This window comes from Hemiscyllium ocellatum, chromosome 17, assembly GCF_020745735.1.
Source record: "Hemiscyllium ocellatum isolate sHemOce1 chromosome 17, sHemOce1.pat.X.cur, whole genome shotgun sequence".
In the NCBI taxonomy this organism is placed as follows: domain Eukaryota; kingdom Metazoa; phylum Chordata; class Chondrichthyes; order Orectolobiformes; family Hemiscylliidae; genus Hemiscyllium; species Hemiscyllium ocellatum.
The window spans coordinates 23521802-23541628 of record NC_083417.1 but is presented as its reverse complement, the minus strand read 5'-3'; the positions used below and the strand labels follow the sequence as shown (position 1 = coordinate 23541628).

The window sequence follows — 19827 nt, the reverse complement described above, 5'->3', positions numbered from 1 at the left end:
GCTACTGTAAAAAGGCCTCAATGAAAGGTTAGCTTTTTTGGAAAGGGGCAGGAGCAAACGAACTGTGAAGCCACTGACACAGTTGGTTTTGGTGAGGAGGGAGGTGTGGAGAAGATTTGGGGAGGGGTGTCACTTTTTGGTGTAACATTTAAATTAAAAAAACTCTTCAATTTCTGTAAACTCTAGATCCTGTGTTTGATGCTCGAGTACAACATTATAGATAACAATGACACACAACTTCAAATTATCTCCACGCTGGAGAGCACAGATGTTGGAAAGAAAATGTATGAACAGCTCTGTGACCGACAAAGGGAGCTAAAGGAGCTGGTAGGTTTCATTTCAAGTTTATTTCACCATGACTCAGTTTTCTCTGTTTCTCATGTCCTTGTGATCAAATCTCAACCTGAGTTATCTAGCCGATGATTTGACTAGTAATACTTGAAGCTGGGAAGTCTTTAAACTTTGCTTGGAAAAGCTCTGCAAGTCTGGCAGAACCTGTGGAGAGAAATCAGAATTAACATTTCAGGTCGAGTGACTCTTCAGAACCTGAAACATGAACTCTCCACAGATGTTGCCAGATCTGCTGAGCTTTTCCAGCAATTTTTTCCCCCTGGTTTACAGCATTCGCAGTTCTTTCAGTTTTTATTTAAAATTTTCTTAACTCGTTGCCGTCTCCTTCGGAAATATGTAGTTTCCTCTGATAACCTTTCTGAGGATTCTGCCAGCCATAATTCAATATTTAATGATGACCGAAAGGTCTAGAAATCTGACTGATAAGGCAAATGGAAATGTTACTTTGGATTTAAACTTCAGAGGTTTTGGGGCAGGGCAAAATAAGTGTTATTGTATTTCTGACATTAATAATAACTGATTTTGAATCTCCAGTGTTAAAATGTCATTCTTTATTGAGATGACCAATGTCACAGATAAGGGCTTTTGTTTTGCCAAATAGTCATTGATAATCTGAGTTGTTATGTCAATATGCATTTTTACAAGCATCTTATAGGCTGACGTTATGGATAACGATGGTAGAGGTTCCAACTGCACAACACATGGCTGATCTCCTGCTATAGGTCTATGTGAAAAAACTTACAAATTGATGCTCAATCTGTCTGGTATTATGATCACACCTTCCTTGGCCAGTAAGCCCTAGCATGGAACTCCAAACCTCGAGGTTCTGACTCCAAGATAGAGAGAATACCCAACATAGGGTAATGAGACATCATAATGTATAATAAATGGTGTCAGTGTCACGTGATCATAGAGTAATACAATGTGGAAACAAAGCCTTTGGCCCAATCATGTTGAGGCCTGAAAGGAGTCAGAAGTTTTACCAAAGTCTTAGAGAATATTTGTACCTATTATGCTGTAAATAGAGTTTGAAGAAAAACAGTTTGTATTCCAGAAGTAGGACTTGGGAGACTAAAGCTAGTTAAACATCTTACAACAGATAACATATCCATTGTTCCACAAGACCTCCTCAGCAACTATTTAACATTATCCTAATTAAAGCCAGCTTTAAGTACACTTTCATTCACTCAAGCCATGTCGCTCAAGTTATATTGAGCAAATAACGAGGCACTCCCTAAAGAACAGAGTTATAAAATACTTTTTAGTTTGGTTTTAGTGCTCTGTGCACTAAATGATGAGTCAATGACTTCAGGGGTGACTAACTCCCTGCCCCACCAGTAAGAGGTCTCCAGATCAAGTAGGTACATAGGTGCTAACTAATGAGCTTCTCCTCTGACCAGGATCCTTCCCATTAAAGTCCTGCCCAACTTGAGGTTGCCACCCAAAGGCTCTTAGCCTCATGGAGCTGGCTAGTTCTAAAGAAGGATCACTGGATCCAAAACATTGATTCCTCTTTCTCTGCACAGATGTTGCCAGACCTGTTGAGTTTTTCCACCAATTTATGTTTTGTTTCTGATTTCCAGCATCTGCAGTTCTTTGGGGGTTTTTTTGCCCCTCATCGCCGCCTTTGTGACCTCTGTTCAAAGTGTTTCAATTATGTCTGAACGAAATATCTCTTTATTCATGTGAAATTATTTTTCTTCACTGCAGCAAAGGAAGGGTGGACCCACACGCCTAACACTGCCATCCAAATCCACAGTAAGTTGTAATTTAAACTGATGTTTTCCAATAATAACTATTTTTTTTACCCCAGTCCCATCATACGACCATGAATAAGCCTTCCCTTTTCTGCTTTAGTCATTTCTAGGTTCCTGTTGACTTCAATTTGAGCTCTCAGTTCTGTAATCATGAGGAGCCAGTCACTTGGAAGTTTTGTGGTGTAACCTACCTGGCTGGAAATTAGCAGGATCAGCCCTGACAGCATGGAAAATTAGGCAGGGAATAAAACAGATCATAGAGTCATACAGCATGGAAACAGACCCTTTGGTTTAACTCGTCCATACCAACCAAGTTTTGAAAGCTAAATTAATTTTGTTTGTCTTCTTTTGGACCATATCCCTTTCCTATTCATGTACTCATCCAAATCACTTTTAAATTTTGTAACTGTACCTGCATCTACCACTTCTTCTGGCAGCTCATGAACCATTCTGTGTGTGACAAAGTTGCCACTTCAGGTCTCTTTTAAATCTTTTTCACCTTAAAATAATGCCCTCTACTTTTGAACTTTCTAACCCTAGGGAAAGGACCTTTGCTATTCTCTTTATTTCATGATTTTCCTTAAACGAGTTGGATGATCCGATTCTGTCAGTGTGCTCCAAGAGGAGATACAGAAGACAGTCATTTCTTTGTGAAGTTCTCAGAAAATGCTGCTTAAACAGAAAACAGAAACTCTTTCAAAGGAGATTTAAATGTGTGGAGCAGACTGGCAATACCATGAATTGCTCATGTAAAAATAAATACCAGCCAGTTTTGCTGTTCTAACATCCAATGATTTCATTCTACTCTGCAATAGTTTGGGAAACCGCTGCCTCATGTTCCTAACCAGTTTGGAGACAATGAGGCATGCAGTAGAACCCTGTTTGCTTACTGAGGTTGGCTAATTCAACATCATTTAGAGATCAGTCTAGGACCTTCTTGGTCTCTATGACTCAGCATTGCAACATAATTGTACGTTGATTCATCAGGGCCCTGACGTATTTCATTTCCATTGAGATGACTGCTGCAGTCCTCCTCCAATGCCTATCTTTTGTTTTGTTCTTGTCTCTCAGCCGGTCTTTTGAACAAAGCCTACTATTTTGAAATTGTCTTTCTGCGAGAAAGAACTGCTCTCAGAAGAAAGTGAAACTTTGTGCTCAAGTATATTTCCCAATCCGACAGGAAAACCGATGTATAATGATTGGGATGACCTAAGGAGATAGAGTGAAAGAGACCTTTCGCACAGTTGCACATTGAGTCAGATTGATGCATGCTGAGACATATTCAACATTGCACAGACTCAGACTGTGACGTGTTAGAAATTGCAGGCACAAGTGTTGCTAACTTCATATCGGCTGACAGTCACAGATTTCTGAGGCAGGTTATACAAGCTTCTCAGAAAAGCCAAAGGCTTCCTGCAGCAATGAGTCAATCACGGTATATTAAAATATGAAGATGTTTGCATAGGTCATTATGACTCTATTGGGAAATACGGAATTTTGTATGCCTTGTATATTTCAAACTTCATTCTTAACATAGCAAGTTTAGTTCCTTAGAAAAACTTTTCCATAACATATCTATATAGAGATGTATATTTCAGTAACTTTCCTCGGTTTCTAATTTCCTTTGTTGAGACTCTTCTCAGTTTTTAATTAAACAGCCCTAATTTCATAATTCCTTTCGGAACATGAAACTTAAGTCAGTGATGCAAAACATATTCCAAACATACAAAAGAACTCTAATGTGGAAGACAAATTGATTAAAGGGAGTGTTTTATGAATGCTGGTGTGCAATACAAACTTAAAGGCCTGTTACTGTTAATTGCACATCGTCGGTTTTTAATTATATTCAGGTGGTGGGCATTATCTGAGGTACTGTACTGATTCTTTTCAAATGAGTAAGGTCCCTGGTCCAAAACTAAGTAGAAACATCCTTGTTCAAACCAAATTTCTGGTTGCTGGATCGATTTTGGTAAATCATGTCTCTGAAAATAAAACTTTGTAAATGTATTCAGACTATACTTCAGTCACTTCCTGGCTTTGAGTTGTAACGTTTAAATTCATGGATATGACGTGGTAGGAAATCTTTAAGCTGATGAGAGGAAGTTACTCAATTGAACTGCAGCTATTTCCAGAAAAAAGTTCAAAACTGCAAAGGGTTTGAGAAGGAAAAAAGGATTTTTTAAGTGTACAACCGTAGAAAACCTTTTTTGTTTGATGTAATAAGGAAAAGATGGTTTTATGGAAATACAAATTGATTATGCTCTCTAATCCCAGGTCTAACCTTAGTTAATGAATGTAATCAAAAATTGGCTTTCTGCTTTTCCACAGTATTTGAATTTTGAAAGAGTTTGAAGTACAGAGTAACAGTAAACATTTGCACACAAGGAATGATTTTTACTAATGCTTGCTTTTCTGCTAAAATAAGTAAAAATAGAAATGTTCCCAATAGGATACTTGAAAAGATTGCTTAAATTTTGATTTAATTTGAATCAGCTATACTTTGTAGATACTCAGAAACAAGAGATAACCACAACAGTTTCCCTTTTGATTTGATGCTGCATGTTTTTCACATTTTGAAGTGACTGCAATATACATTAAAAAGCTGTAGCCATGGCTGACTTTATTTTATCACAGCAGAGTTGACAGTAGCAAATAAGCACTATGCTGTCAGACAGATCACGCTGACATTGAGGAAAGATGTGCAAGAAGATATAAATCCTCCTGACCTTCTAAAGGTCATTCATTCGAAAAATGCCCAAGGCATGACTGGTTTCTACAATGACTGCCATGCAAAAATCATTTGTGTGTTTGTGCCATTAGTCACACAATAAATGAGAGCAATCAATTGGGTAAGCAAAGAGGGGCAAATTGGGAAATAACATGCATATGTAAAATGACATTAAATGTAATCTGCACCACAGATATGAGAATTATAGACTCCCTGTAAATGGTGTCGGCACATTTTTTCAATGCCAAAAATGGCTTTGATTGATGTACCAAATGCATTTCAGTCATGAAGATTTGAACACATGCACACAACAATGAACTGTACAACCAATGTACTTGCAGCCATTATCATTCCAGGAAGTTGTTTAAAAAAAACAGTTGAGTTATCAGCTGACAGCGTTAGGCAAACTGAAGAGGTTGAGGAATGAAAGATCAGGAAAGTGTTTGTCCCCACTCCTCTCCTGAAGGTAGAATATGTGTTGGATAACTCATTTTAGTAATTTACCTCAAATGGTCAACTTTCCTGTGAGTGTCAGCAATGACTATTAACACATTGTTTCGCTGCAATGATGATTGCAGCTGAGCCTGGCTGTCTTGCTCACTTGATATTTGCTTGTTAAAAGTGGGGAGCAATCAGAAGCCAAACATCTGACTACTTATTCCCTCCCGGAAATGGTTGTGTCTAAATTAGCTGCTGAGAGACCAGAGAGCAGTTGGGGGTGGGTGGGGGTGGCGGTCGTGGTCGCTTTGATCGTACTTAATATCCAGTCACAGAATCCCTACTTTCACTGCGTTTCTGATTTAAGTTAAAAAAAATCACACAACATCAGGTTATAGTCCAACAGGTTTATTTGGAAGCACTAGCTAGGGAGTTGTGAATCCTGCTCCACAACAACCTGATGAAGGAGCAGCACTCCGAAAGCTAGTGCTTCCAAATAAACCTGTTGGACTATAGCCTGATGTTGTATGATATTTAAGTTTGTCCACCCCAGTCCAACACTGGCACCTCCACATCTCTGATTTAAGTCAGCACAAACTTAATTCACACATTAAATCTAGGATCTTCTTGGTTAAAATATTCAGTGCCACACTGAACCATTTTTAAAGAAGTTAATAATTCAATAGGAGAGATCCCTATTACATACTTACTACAATTTTTATTGATTATGTTTGATTAGATTAATTACATTGTAGAAACAGGCCTTTTGGCCCAACAAGTCCACACCGACCCGCCGAAGCGCACCCACCCAGACCCATTCCCCTACAGTTACCCCTGCACCTAACACTATGGTCAATTTAGCGTGGCCAATTCACCTAACCTGCACATTTTTTGGACTGTGGGAGGAAACTGGAGCACCCGGAGGAAAGCCACGCAGGCACAGGGAGAATGTGCAAACTCCACACAGTCAGTCGCCTGAGGCGGGAATTGAACCCAGATCTCTGGCACTGTGAGGCAGCAGTGCTAACTGCTGTGCCACCATGCCGCCATGTCAAAACTTAGCAAATGTGTTTATGGGCATGAACAGAGCAGTTGTCAGAATAACATGCATATGGTGAATTCTGAGTAAAGCTAATTTGTAGTTTATGCTTTTGGATCAAGTTCTGGAAGCTGTTGATGTGGATAGCAACCACTGAAACAACATACAATGTCATCATATGGCAATAAATCCTTCTTTAGACTATGTGGTAGGATCATCCTTTGATCCTCTATTAGAGCTCTAGCACATTCAATCTAGAGCTTCTGTCTAAAGCAAAATCCAAGCTGAGCTACAGTTTGAGGATTTAATCCCTATCATCTCCCAAAATCTAGCAAGGAGTTTTAAAATTTTGCTGCAGCTAAACAGATGAACATTTACATGTCCAATAGAGCTCAGTGTGGATCACTGAGATGTTGTTTGCATTTACTTCAATGGGGCCAAATATTCCCCAGATTGAAGCTATCATTTTTCAACTTGTTCCACACTAATTTCTCAAAAGAGACATCAAATAATAAGTGTTTATAGATTGTCTCAAAATACCTGTCATTTCAATTTTACAATATCTGGAAAGAATATGTTCAATTTTTCATAATTTTAAGGAACACCAACATTTCAAAAAGGTTTTAGGGTTAGAAGAGATGATTGAGACCGGGAGAGGCAAAGCAATGGATGAACTTACAAATAATTTCATAATTTCCACCTTTGTTTCCAAAGAATAATTATATTGGACTCAAAATATTAATTTTATGTCTCTTTCTGCTATCCACACCTGATGAGGTTTTCAGCACTTTCTACCTTACTTTTAGAATTTCGAGGAAGTTTTACAATAACAGCAACTTGTAATTATTGAAACACCTTTGGCATAGTGAAATGCCCTGAGACACTTCATGGAAACATTGGGACAAAAGTTCACACCAACCCAAATAGAGAGGTAGCAGGACAGATATTCAGGAGTCTTTTAAAGGAGGGAAGAGAGGCTGAGAGATTTAGGTATAAAGTTCCAAAGTATTAGAGACCCAACTGCTGAAGGTAACACCACCAATTGTAGATTAATTAAAATCAGGGATGCTCAGGGAGAGAGAATGAACTATCTCAAAGCATTGAGGGCTTGAAAGATATTATCAAAATAGAGAGCGGTCAACTCATGGTTGATTTGAAAACAAAATGTAGGATTTTAAAGTGGAGATTTCAATGCTTAACCAGAAAACAATATAGATGAGCAAACAGGACTTACTATAAACCGACCGACTCCCACAGCTACCTAGACTACACCTACTCCCACTCTGTCCCCTGTAAAAACGCCATCCCATACTCCCAATTCCATCGTCTCCACTGCATCTGCTCCCAGGAGGACCAGTTCCAATACCATACAACTCCGATGGCCTCCGTCTTCAAAGACCGCAATTTCCCGCTCCTCCGCCCTTGAGCCCCACCCCTCCAATCGCCACCAGGACAGAACCCCACTGGTCTTCACCTACCACCCCACCAACCTCCATATACATCTTATCATCTGTCGTCATTTCTGCCACCTCCAAACGGACCCCACCACCAGAAATATATTTTCTCCCCTCCCCTATCAGCGTTCCGAAAAGACCACTCTCTCCATGACTCCCTCGTCAGGTCCACACCCCCCACCAACCCAACCTCCACTCCCGGCACCTTCCCCTGTAACTGCAAGAAATGCAAAACTTGCGCCCACACCTCCCCCCTTACTTCCCTCCAAGGGATCCTTCCATATCTGCCACAAATTCACCTGCACCTCCACACACATCATTTACTGCATCCACTGCACCCGATGGGCGGCACAGTGGTTAGCACTGCTGCCTCACAGCGCCAGAGACCTGGGTTCAGTTCCCGCCTCAGGCAACTGACTGTGTGGAGTTTGCACATTCTCCCTGTGTCTGCGTGGGTTTCCTCCAGGTGCTCCGGTTTCCTCCACAGTCCAAAAATGTGCAGGTTAGGTGAATTGGCCATGCTAAATTGCCCATAGTGTTAGGTGAAGGGGTAAATGTAGGGGAATGGGTCTGGGTGGGTGCGCTTCGACGGGTCGGTGTGGACTTGTTGGGCCGAAGGGCCTGTTTCCACGCTGTAAGTAATCTAATCTAATCTAATTGATGTGGCCTCCTCTATATTGGGGAGACAGGCCACCTACTTGCGCCCACACCTCTGCGACACCCCGACCAACCAACCCAACCACCCCGTGGCTCAACACTTCAACTCCCCCTCCCACTCCATCAAGGATACACAGGTCCTTGGACTCCTCCATCGCCAGACCATAGCAATACGACGGCTGGAGGAAGAGCGCCTCATCTTCCGCCTAGGAACCCTCCAATCACAAGGGATGAACTCTGATTTCTCCAGTTTCCTCATTTCCCCTCCCCCCACCTTGTCTCAGTCAAATCCCTCGAACTCAGCACCACCTTCCTAACCTGCAATCTTCTTCCTGACCTCTCCGCCCCCACCCCACTCCGGCCTACCACCCTCACCTTGACCTCCTTCCACCTATCACATTTCCAATGCCCCTTCCCCAAGTCCCTCCTCCCTACCTTTTATCTTAGCCTGCTGGACACACTTTCCTCATTCCTGAAGAAGGGCTCATGCCCGAAACGTCGATTCTCCTGCTCCTTGGATGCTGCCTGACCTGCTGCGCTTTTCCAGCAACACATTTTCAGCTTTGATGTGAGTTCAGACATGGAGAGCATTATGTTTAGTTTAGATGGAATGAACTTGGAAAAGTGGGAAGGATTATGTTGATGTGGTCAAGTTTAAAGTTAATAAAGGCACGGGGGAGTTTCTAGTCACTTACATGAAGCAAAACCTGAGTCAGATAATGCTATGGACAGTACTAATGAAACGTTCAACTCATTTGTAAAAGGAAGAAATATTGTATTTTTAAAAATGTATGTTCCCATGTGTCATTTAGACCAGTATTTAGCAGGAAATGAGCACTTGAACACTTATTTTGCTCACAAGATTGTTAATGTTTCTCAGAAAAGAGTGTAGTTGTGTACATTTGCAAAATTATGAATATTGGAATGTTCAGTTAAAGAATGGTGAATTGGATCTCCTCCTTTCAATGTCCTTGGTCAGCCATAACCAAAGTTTTTAATTCTTTTTACCACATAGCTATTATCGCACTTCATTCAAAACTAGCACTTATTGAATTTAAGGAGCCAATTGCAAGACAAGCCAATTGAGTGAAAGACAGGAATTCTATTAACTATTAACATTGAACAAAAATAAAATATGATGTCAAACACACACATAAACACTAAAGTAAAGTTTAAAAAGGGAAAGAGTGGCTGGTACAATAGGAAGATAAAAGGATATGCAGTTTAAGCAGTTCTTGGATTTATTGAGTTGTTCTGGTGGAACCTGAGACCTTGGCTGTCTTGTATCCTCAGCAGTAATGAAATTTATGGGACTCTTTTTGTTCTTGGTGCATGGATGTTTCTCTGCTCTGTTGTATCGCTGATGCTGGCTTTTGAGATGTTAAGAAAGAAACAGGAAGGACTAAAGTTTTCCAGTCCCTGCTATTACCTATCCACTTTCTTTCCTTCCATCTTTCCTAACAAAATATCATTTATTGATGTATTTCTGAGTCTAGCTCAGTTGCAGGTTAGGAAGGATTGTTGCAGATAAATAACCCTTTCATGTCTGATGTGTGCACTTTCTCAGACAAGTGCAAATTAAAGCAGGAGATACGTGTCACTTGAAGCGTAACTCCAATAGCTGGTTTCATTGCTTTACATAAATTATTTTAGTTCAGATGATTCCATTTGTTCAACATTGGTGTACTGGATCCGCCTCAATCAGTGGTCAGCTAATTTCTGCTGCCATTGCAAGGCTACGCCTGTTTCTTTTTAAGGTACTACAGTCTAGGTATTAAAATCAGATGACAGAAAATGCAAAGCTTGCTTTCTACCTGAGAGTTTGATTTAAGTATAAATCAGGCACTGTTAGGCTGGAATTGATTCTGCAAACACTGTCTGACTATAAGCACAGGTACCTCAAAGGAGGTATTCTGAGGTGTCAGTTGATGAAGGGCTTATGCTCGAAACGTCGAATTCTCTATTCCTGAGATGCATCCTGGCCTGCTGTGCTTTGACCAGCAACACATTTGTAGCTGTGATCTCCAGCATCTGCAGACCTCATTTTTTACTCTTATCTCTACTGTCAGGTTTTAGGAATGAGCCCCAGTGCAAAGATTAGAGCCATAATCTAAGTTGTGTGTACCAAAGGAATCAGAGATCTTTCAGATGATACCCAAAGCCAAGGTTCCCTTGCTGTTGCAGGTGGGCACAAAACACCCTGTCACACTATTCCTAAAACGTAAGAAAGTTCTCCTCGTGTCCTGACCAATATTTACCTCTTAAACAACACCACTAAAGCAAATAATCTGGATGTTTGTCTCGTGACTGTTTGTTTGTTAATGGGACCTTTCCACATAGGTTGCTACATATACTTTCAGAGGTGACTGCACTTGAAAAGAAAATATATTTGATTGGCTGTAATTGGGGTGTCCCGATGTGGTGAAAGATGGTAAATAGGTACAAGTCTCTTCCATTCTCTCTCATACACATTTCCAGAGCACCTTGTGTAAATCTTGCATGAAAGGTCTTCTAGAAAAAGATGAACTTGGACAATAATTTGAAACATTATTTCTCATTCACAACCATTCATCCAGCTATGATTTGGTGCCATTCCTTGTACTGAATACCAATAGAGGTACTGAAAACACTCACTAAGAGTCATTAGTCTGTGACTTTTATCACAGAATAAACTGCTGCACAGGTTAGCCCTGCTTTACAAGGCTCTTATCTTTGAGAAAATCTGCAGGAGCCAGTCACTGAGTAACTTATTTCAACTCAAGACCCAAGCGAAAACCGAGATTAAATACACCGAGAGTAACTTTTAAAATCTAGTTAGGCATGACTCAAAATATATGCGGAGGTTAACTTCTATTACTTACTGCAATGGCCATACATTTCAATATTTCTCTACGAATTTGTTATTTCCAGGATGCAGACCTCGCCAGACTTCTCAGCTCAGGATCTTTTGGAAATCTGGAAAATCTAAGTCTGGCCTTCACCAATGTAACGAGTGCCTGTGCAGAACAACTAATCAAACTGCCATCTCTTAAACAGTTAAACCTGTGGTCTACCCAGGTGAGGAGCTTGTATTTCTCATATTTATTTATTTGCCATTATATCCATGTTACGGAGAATCAAATGTTTCATTAATTGTTCCTCACCATAGGATGCACCCGGTAATATAACAAGTGTGTTGCTTGCTTTTCATCTCTGCTTTTGACGTTCAACATTAGTTAAAGCTGGAGGCAGTCTTTGAGGCAGCTGCAGAATGCCCCGTTGAGGGGCAGTTGCTTCACAATTGTGTCTCAGCTAGAAAGGTTACGCATTAGATTAGATTCCCTACAGTGTGGAAACCGGCCCTTTGGTCCAACAAGCCCACACTGACCCTCTGAAGAATAACCCACTCAGATCCATTTCCCTCTGACAGATGCACCTAACACTATGGGCAATTTAGCATGGCCAATTTACCTGACCTGCACATCTTTGGACTGTGGGAGGAAACTGGAGCGCCCAAAGGAAACCCACACAGACACAGGAAGAATGTGCAAATTCCCACAAACAGTCCCCCGAGACTGGGATTGACCCCAGATCCCCAGATGCTGCGACACTGAATGAATTTAAGAAGAGAGACAGATATTTGATTACTAATAGGTTATGGGGAGTGGGCAGGAAGCCCTGATAAGATCACAACCAAAGTCCCCTCCGAACCCGGTTATACTCCCTACTACCCTCTTCCATCAGACAAAAAAGCCAGCTGAGTCATTTAAGCTGATGGTTGTGTGGCTTGGGGGAGAGGGAAACACATTCTGCATCAGAAATTGCATTTACTGTTCTAGCTGGGGTTGAACTACTGTTTTATGTCAATTTTGAATAACTTCCTGGGTTTTTTACTGATATGCTTTTTTTCTTAATACCCATGACCATGTTACCACTTGTTTCGTCAACCTATTCCACCCCAGAATACAGGACACCACTAATCACTGATCTCCAGGCAGAATACTTTCCACCCACTACCACTCGTTGTCTTCTGTTGACCAGCCAATTTTGTATCCAGATAACCAAATTTCCCTGTATCCCATACCTTCTAACTTTCTGAATGAGCCTACTGTGGGCAACCTTATCAAATGCCTTGCTGAAATCCATATACACCATATCCACTGCTCAACTCTGTCAACTTGTCTCGTCATATTCTCAACAAACTCAATAAGGCTTGTGAGGCATGACCTGCCCCTCACAAAGCCACGCTGACTATCTTTAATCAAACTATATTTTTTCAAGTAGTCATAAATCCCATCTCTCAGAATCCTTTTCAGTAGCTTGCTTACCACAGGCTGGTCTGTAATTCCCACTGATCTCCCTATTCCCTTTCTTGAACAGAAGAACAACATTCACCTCCCTCCAATCATCCAATACTACTCCCGTGGAGAGTGAGGATGCACAGATCATTGCCAGAGGCACAGCAATTTCATTCCTCGCTCCCTGGAGTAACCTTGGATATATCTGGTCTGGTCCTGGAGTCTTACCTATCTTGATGCTTCCCAGAATTTCCAGCCCATCCACTTTCTTAATATCAATCTGTTCAAGCCTATTAATCTGGTCTATGGTGTTCTTACTGTCAACAAAGTCCCTCTCTCGGTTAAACACTGAAGCAAAAAACTCATTTAGGTGATCTTCCAACACTTTTGGCTGCAATGTACAAGTCTCAGTGTCTACTACTGGAGTGAAGAATGAAGAAATTGTATTTACACTGCCTTACATCATAATATGAATTTTTAATGGATACCCTTATCCCATACAACTATGTATATAAGGATGAAGTGAATGCTATAAACAGTTGATGAAAGGTAAAAGAAGCATCCTATGAAAATGTTGAAGTGAAAGAAACAGTCCAACACTTAAAAGATTTTTTACAAACAAAAGATCCAAACAAAATGCAATAATCTTGTTCAAAAATATCAGTGATGACCTTCATGCTCCGGCCTGTGGAAATGATCACTCAGGTGAACAAAGCGTTTAACTTTAAAGCAGAAGGGCATTAACTTTTGTTAATTTAACATTTAAATACTGCACATCTGCACTTTTGGCATATGCTTATTGCAGAACTTTGCATTCTGTAGTTTTCTGTTCATTAAAAATCACTGGGTGGAAGATAATGGGAAAGGGATGAACAGTTTTGCAATATGTGCTCACAGCCTGTGACAATTCTCACTCCATAATTTTTAAAATTGTGCTCGCCAAAGCTCCAACACAATTAAATTGCCCAATACTAGACAGTGTTCAGGTGCCAGCTGCCACTAAGTTGTTTAATTGAACATAAGCACACCAATCACTAACCAGGACTCCAAGGAATACTAAACCCATGTGTTATTAAGATGAAACATCCAAAATGTAAGATCTATAGCAAGCCACATTCTCTTACTCACTGTGAAAACACAACAATCTGTCTCGCAATCAGCCTGAGACAAATATTTTTATGGGGAAAACGTTATACGATGTAAATTGTTAGACAGATTGCATTTCACATGCATAATATGTTCTGCCTGGCAGAGACATGTCACAACTCAGACCCATTTTTGAAGTGTGTTGGAGAAAAAATTTTAATATCACTGCAACAAAGTAAATTTTAAAATGGCTGTAGACTCAAGTAACTGTGAAGAGGAAGAAATATATGTTAATGGAAATTCTGAAGAAGTTAAGTGAATCAGCAGTTTCTCGTGATACTTGATGTGGTCAGGCTGTTAGAATCTGGTTTTATTAACTGCATTTGCGTCTTCTTTACAGTTTGGTGATGCAGGGTTGCGGGTTCTTTCAGAACACCTCACGTCGCTGCAAGTTCTGAACCTTTGTGAGACACCAGTCACAGACGCAGGCCTCCTGGCACTTAGCTGTAAGTGGAAGACAATTCTCAATCCTATGGGATTGGAAAACCAATGTTTGTTAAACCGCTCCGTTGACAGGTTTCAAATTGAACCAGGAGCAAAAGCTCATGCACCCAGGCAACATGAACATGCAAAGGTACAAAAAGTGTGGTTGCATCATTCCATGACACTGGGAACACTAGTCAATTTTGTACTAGTAGAAAAAAATTAGCAAATTATGTTTATTAAAAAATTGAGCAGTGATCACTTGCAAGTGGTGCAGAAAACATCCCAACAGTCTATTTGAACAGACAGTTCAATACTGTGGGGCCTGATAACCTATAACAAAACCATTGCAGAACATCACAATATCACTTTGCTTGGTAGCTGCAGGCTCTTTGATTACATTGTGCTTATTAAATATTTACCATATGAAACAAGGGTAGCATGATTGGGAGAACCAGGTTGACTTTCAATCTGTAACTCTTAAAAGTTCTCCCATCACTGGGAATTTCCTTATGTCATATCTGTCTCACTTATAGATTGTTAGCAATTGATGCCATGATCCATTGACAATACCATTATCGTTGCATCAAACACCAGGATGCTAAAAGCTGAACAAAATTGATTTCAGTCCTTTTGTCTAACAATCCCTGTTCTTTTCATTTTGACAAGTTCACCCTATTTTGATCCATTTTGCACAGGCAAACCTATTTATGTTTTACTCCCAAAGAAAAAGATTTGAGAGGGGCAAGGACTTTCTCTCTGTTGATAATTGTAGACAATATGTCATAGTTGGTTTTTGGCTTTCTTCATTCACACTGCTTTGGATCATATCCAGCACCACACTGTTGGAAAACTGGGTTTTTACTGCCTGATCTCTCAATCAGTGAAGAATACAGGTGGATTTTACTATGGCCTCTGCAGACTTGAGAAGGTCAGATTCAGGGTCAAATGCTGGACCTCGAGCCTATATTTGCTGTCGCTGTGTCCCTCTGACACAGTTTTCCTGGAGGCAGTCACCTATTTGGTATCCTCAGGCGAGATGCCGATAGTCCAGCCAGTGATCAGACAGTTTTGGAAAGCTCTGTGTATATGGAGTCCTGAAGGCATGTCTTTCTACTCAACGTGACAAAGCCATTAGGTCCTTAGGAACAGACAGAAAACCCTGCTGATGGATCATTTTGGCAGCACCCCTCCCCCCCACACACTTTTCTCCTCAAACCTCCCCTGATCAAAACCTTAACTATCTCCAGTATTTCCTCACTTTCGTGGAGCAGACAGAGCCACCTCATTTGTCTGTGGGAGAGTCCATGGTGGAAGACGTGTGGAGAAACCATTCTGAGCTGGCATTGCCTTCCCCACCCCACCCCATCCATGCATTCCCCACACGAGATTGACTTACCCATAGGTACTCTCTCAGACTCCTCGGAGTCTGTTTTCAAAGTAGCTTTGACTAAGGGTCAGAGACCAATCTTGTTCCTCTGTGGAGATGTAACTTGGTGAAGACAAAGCAAACAGGAGCTCCTTTGCTCTGATGTAATAATGCCTGAGAGAAAGAGGAAAGAGGATCCTTGGTGTAAAACTAAACTGAAATTGGTGATGGTGGAAAAGGCTTCAAAAACTCTAACATTATTTGTTTGGGAAGAGGTTTCACGATCGGAAAGCTTCTTGAAAATGCATTGACATGTCAATAATTCAATCTACAGGCCTGCAGCTTAAAATTTGTGATTTGTTGTTGAGAATTCTGACGAAAATATGTATATTTTATCTTTTAGCCATGAGAAGTCTGTGCAGCTTGAATATGAACAGCACCAAACTGTCAGCTGATACATATGAAGATCTGAAGGTAAATGTCCTGTTCAAAGCAGCATCTTCAAGTTGTTTTATGATTATTACGAACTTAGCAACTGGGAAACAGAATATATAGGATTATAATTGGCACCTTTCCCCGCACTGGTAGATAATTCTCAATGAGTGTCAGGGAGGGAATTGAGCTTATTGTCCAAAGGTGGGAAATGTGAAATCAATGGGCCATAATTTGCTGTTAAAGGCCATGTCAAAGAATCATGCTACTAATTAGACTTACCTTTGCACATTCAGGCTCTTTAATTTATTCTGTGGTAGGCCACTTTTAGAATACGGTGTTCAATTCTGGTTGGCCTGCTTTAGGAAAGATGTTGTTATACTTAAGAGTTCAGAAAAGATTTATGAGAATGTTGCCAGGATTGGAGGGTTTGGATATCGGGAGAGACTGAGTAGGCTGGGGCTATTTTCCCCAGAGCGCCAGAGGCTGAGGGTGACCTTATAGAAGTTTATAAAGTCATGACAGGGATAGATAGAGTGAATAGTCAAGGTCTTTTTCCTGGGGAAAAGGGCATAGGATTAAGGTGATAAGGGAAAGATTTAAAAGGCACCTAAGGGGCAATGTCTTCACACAGAGCGTAATGTGTATATGGAATGAGCTGCCAGAGGAATTGGTGAAGGAGGCTATAGTTATAACATTTAAAAGGCATCTGGATGGGTACATGAATAGGAAGGGTTAGAGGGATGTGGACCAAATGCTGGCAAATGGGACTAGATCAGTTTAGGATGTCTGGTTGGAATAGACGAGTTGAACAACAGGATCTGTTTCTGTGCTGTGACTCTGACTCTATAAGTCATTTATAGTATCACAAACCTCATCACAGTGATCAGGATGGAGTATATGATCTTGAATGGCCAAGTTATTCAACTGAGTCATGTGGTCTCCAAATTATAGATTATGTTTTTTTAAGAAATGGATGATATTGTCTTTCACCTGATCGCATTGAACTCCTGTTTGGACACACTCATAAATCTCAACTGGAACTGCTGGATTTTTGTAAGGCAAGGGTGTTGAGAGTTAATGAATCAAGGTAGTAGACAGTGTTTAGATACAGATCAATCATAAGTGGTTCAAATGGCTGAATGGCCACGTCCTATCCCTGTGTTCCATAACACCAGGCCACAGTACCAAACAGAATGTTTGCATTAAGATGTGTAAAAACAACAATTAAAAAAAAATTGCCAGTTTTTTTTTGACTATCTTTAGTTGCCTTTAAGGAGGCGGTGGTGATCTGCCTTCTTGAATTACTGCAGTCCATTTAAAGTAGATAGATTCACAATGTCATTAAGGAGGGAGTACCAGGATTTTGACCCAGCATCACTGAAGGAACAACAATATATTTCCAAGTCAGATTGGTGTATTGATCATTGGATTGTAAGTTGCTGTTCCAAAAAGCCTTGGTGAATTTCTTCAGTACATCTTGGCTGCTGTCCTGAGCATCAGTAGTGGAAGGGGTGAATGTCTGTGCAGGTAGTGCCAAGTAAATGGACTGCTTTGTCCTGGATGGTATCAAGCTTCTTGAGTGTTGTTGGAGCTGCGCCATCTAGCCAGGTATTCCATCACACTTCTGACTTGTGCTTTGCAGATGGTGGACAGGCTTTGGGGAGTCAGAAAGTGAGTTACTCACTGCAAGGTTCCTAGCTTCTGACCTATTTTTCCAGTCACAGTATTTGTGTTTAGTCCATTCAGTTTCAGTTCCTCTCATTTGGTATTTCAATTCCAACATCTACTTCTGTGTTATCCATGCCACTTTGGGACATATTTTTCTGTGAAATATACCATAGCAACACAAGTTGGTGATGACCAAGTCCCTATTATATACAGAAACCTGTTTCTAGTTGGAGAGATGTATTCCACAACATGAAATCAAACACTAACTGTATTTTTATTTCAAAATCAAATAGGCAAAGCTGCCAAACCTCAAAGAAGTGGATGTCCGTTACACGGAAGCCTGGTGAATTCCTTGTTTGATGGTCAGTGATAAATCATTCTTTTGTAGAAGAATCAGAAAAAGAAACTCTTTTCCAGCATTTTTACCTTGGGCCAGGGATTGCGGAGATCGCCAGCTCGGGTTCTTTCACCAGAGGCCTGTACACTGCTGGGCTCAATATGGACCCTGCTTCATTCTTAATGCTTTTTGATTTCTGAAGATGAAAAAAAAATGTGTAGCAACAATCCAGCTACAAAAGGAAACTCCCTGCTCATTAATTGCCTTTGTGTTCATGCTGTGTATAAAAAGATATCTTTTTCTCTTGTTCACTTCATCTACTTGAACGGACCAATGTCAAACTGATTTGGAAGTTCTCTGGCTGAAGATATCAATTATTCGATGGATACATTACCTTTGCCATCCCAAATCCTTGCAGTGACATGCAAAGTGATTTTGTTTTTTGTACATAAGTTTTACATCACACGCATATTTAAAAATTGTTCACATAGCAGGTCTGGGACCTGATTCTTATTTATGGATTGTAATTCTTTTACCTGTTTTTGCATATAGTACTGTATAAACTAGTTATTTTAGCTGTCTAGTAGCCTGGAAGCTCTCCTTTAAGTGATTTTATGTTGCCTTTATGAACTTCTTTTGTCTATCCTGTTGGATCACTGCGACTTTTACAAGATACAGAAAACAACAAAACAGCTGGGTTTTCTGCTTCACCTCTGACCAAGAAACTGAAACTTTGAAAGAAATTAAGAGGCGAACTTTTATTTACAAAGACCAAATTGCCAATCTTTTTCTCAAGTCGTGGTGAGGTTCCACCAAAGTTAACGGAGTCCAAACATTTTAAAAGAAACATCACTTTATATCTTTGTTTTTTTCTTAAATGTTTTGCCTAATTTAAATTTGCTTTCCTCCCTCTTTACCGAATTTGTGCATAGTTCCAACATGCATGTGTGATTTGCATGGTCCTAGTAGCAATCCTCTTGTCAAACCCTGTAGCTTGACTTACTTTGTGATAGCAACCACTATGAGTGTTCCATAAGGTAATGGAACACCTTGATTATTTTCTGTTCTGTTGCCTTTATTTCATATGAGCCTTTGTTGTATAGAGCAAAATTATCTTTGTCATTTTTAGCATGGTTGCTGCATTGCAAAATTTACAGCATCTCAGAAAAAAAACAAAAAAAAATTGTAACATGTACTTTTCATTTTGTTTTGTATGCAACTTATCCAGGAATGGAGGCCAGGCTTCTTTGTTTTATACCTTGTAGTTTTTTTTTTCACTTTCCCTTTTGTTTTGAACTGGTTAAGTCTTAATCAGATTAGTGTGCCAGAGTTCTGCATCGAGTCTCAAACTGCATGATGATGCAGACGTGGAAAATAAAATTGAAAAAAAATACAGCCGTTGTTTATCATCAGCACTGTTGCTTTTATCAGATGGTTTACTACTGTTCTGTAGCTGTTGTACAAAGAGATGTGAAATAATTTCAGGCAAATAAACAGTAAGTGAATATCTTTCACTTGTGTAGTTGGTTTCGTTTAATCGGTACTCATGAATCCAGGTCAGGTGAATGGTAAATGAAGACAATAGACTTCCCATATACAGTACTTACCACTGCATGTCTTCATTGTTCCATCGTTAATAAGAACATAGCAAGTTTTCACAAACAGCAATGACCTAGATGAACAAAGATTATATTTTGTTTTTGGGGCATTGATTGACAGGTAAGTGTCGGCTAACAATACCAGAGAAC

At 40.2% G+C, this 19827-nt stretch overlaps 1 protein-coding gene across 2 annotated transcripts in view; it reads left to right on the top strand.

The window, feature by feature from the left end:
- Nucleotides 1–19579, top strand: part of cmip (c-Maf inducing protein) — a 220290-nt gene extending 200711 nt beyond the window's left edge. For both annotated transcript variants that reach the window (XM_060838000.1, XM_060837999.1), the window contains exons 16-21: nucleotides 187–327; nucleotides 2062–2109; nucleotides 11335–11481; nucleotides 14188–14293; nucleotides 16043–16113; nucleotides 18036–19579. In XM_060838000.1, coding sequence (XP_060693983.1) covers nucleotides 187–327; nucleotides 2062–2109; nucleotides 11335–11481; nucleotides 14188–14293; nucleotides 16043–16113; nucleotides 18036–18089 — 567 coding nt within the window. In that variant the 3' untranslated portion in view covers nucleotides 18090–19579. The remainder of the gene's footprint in view (nucleotides 1–186; nucleotides 328–2061; nucleotides 2110–11334; nucleotides 11482–14187; nucleotides 14294–16042; nucleotides 16114–18035) is intronic.
- Nucleotides 19580–19827: the final 248 nt, after the last annotated feature.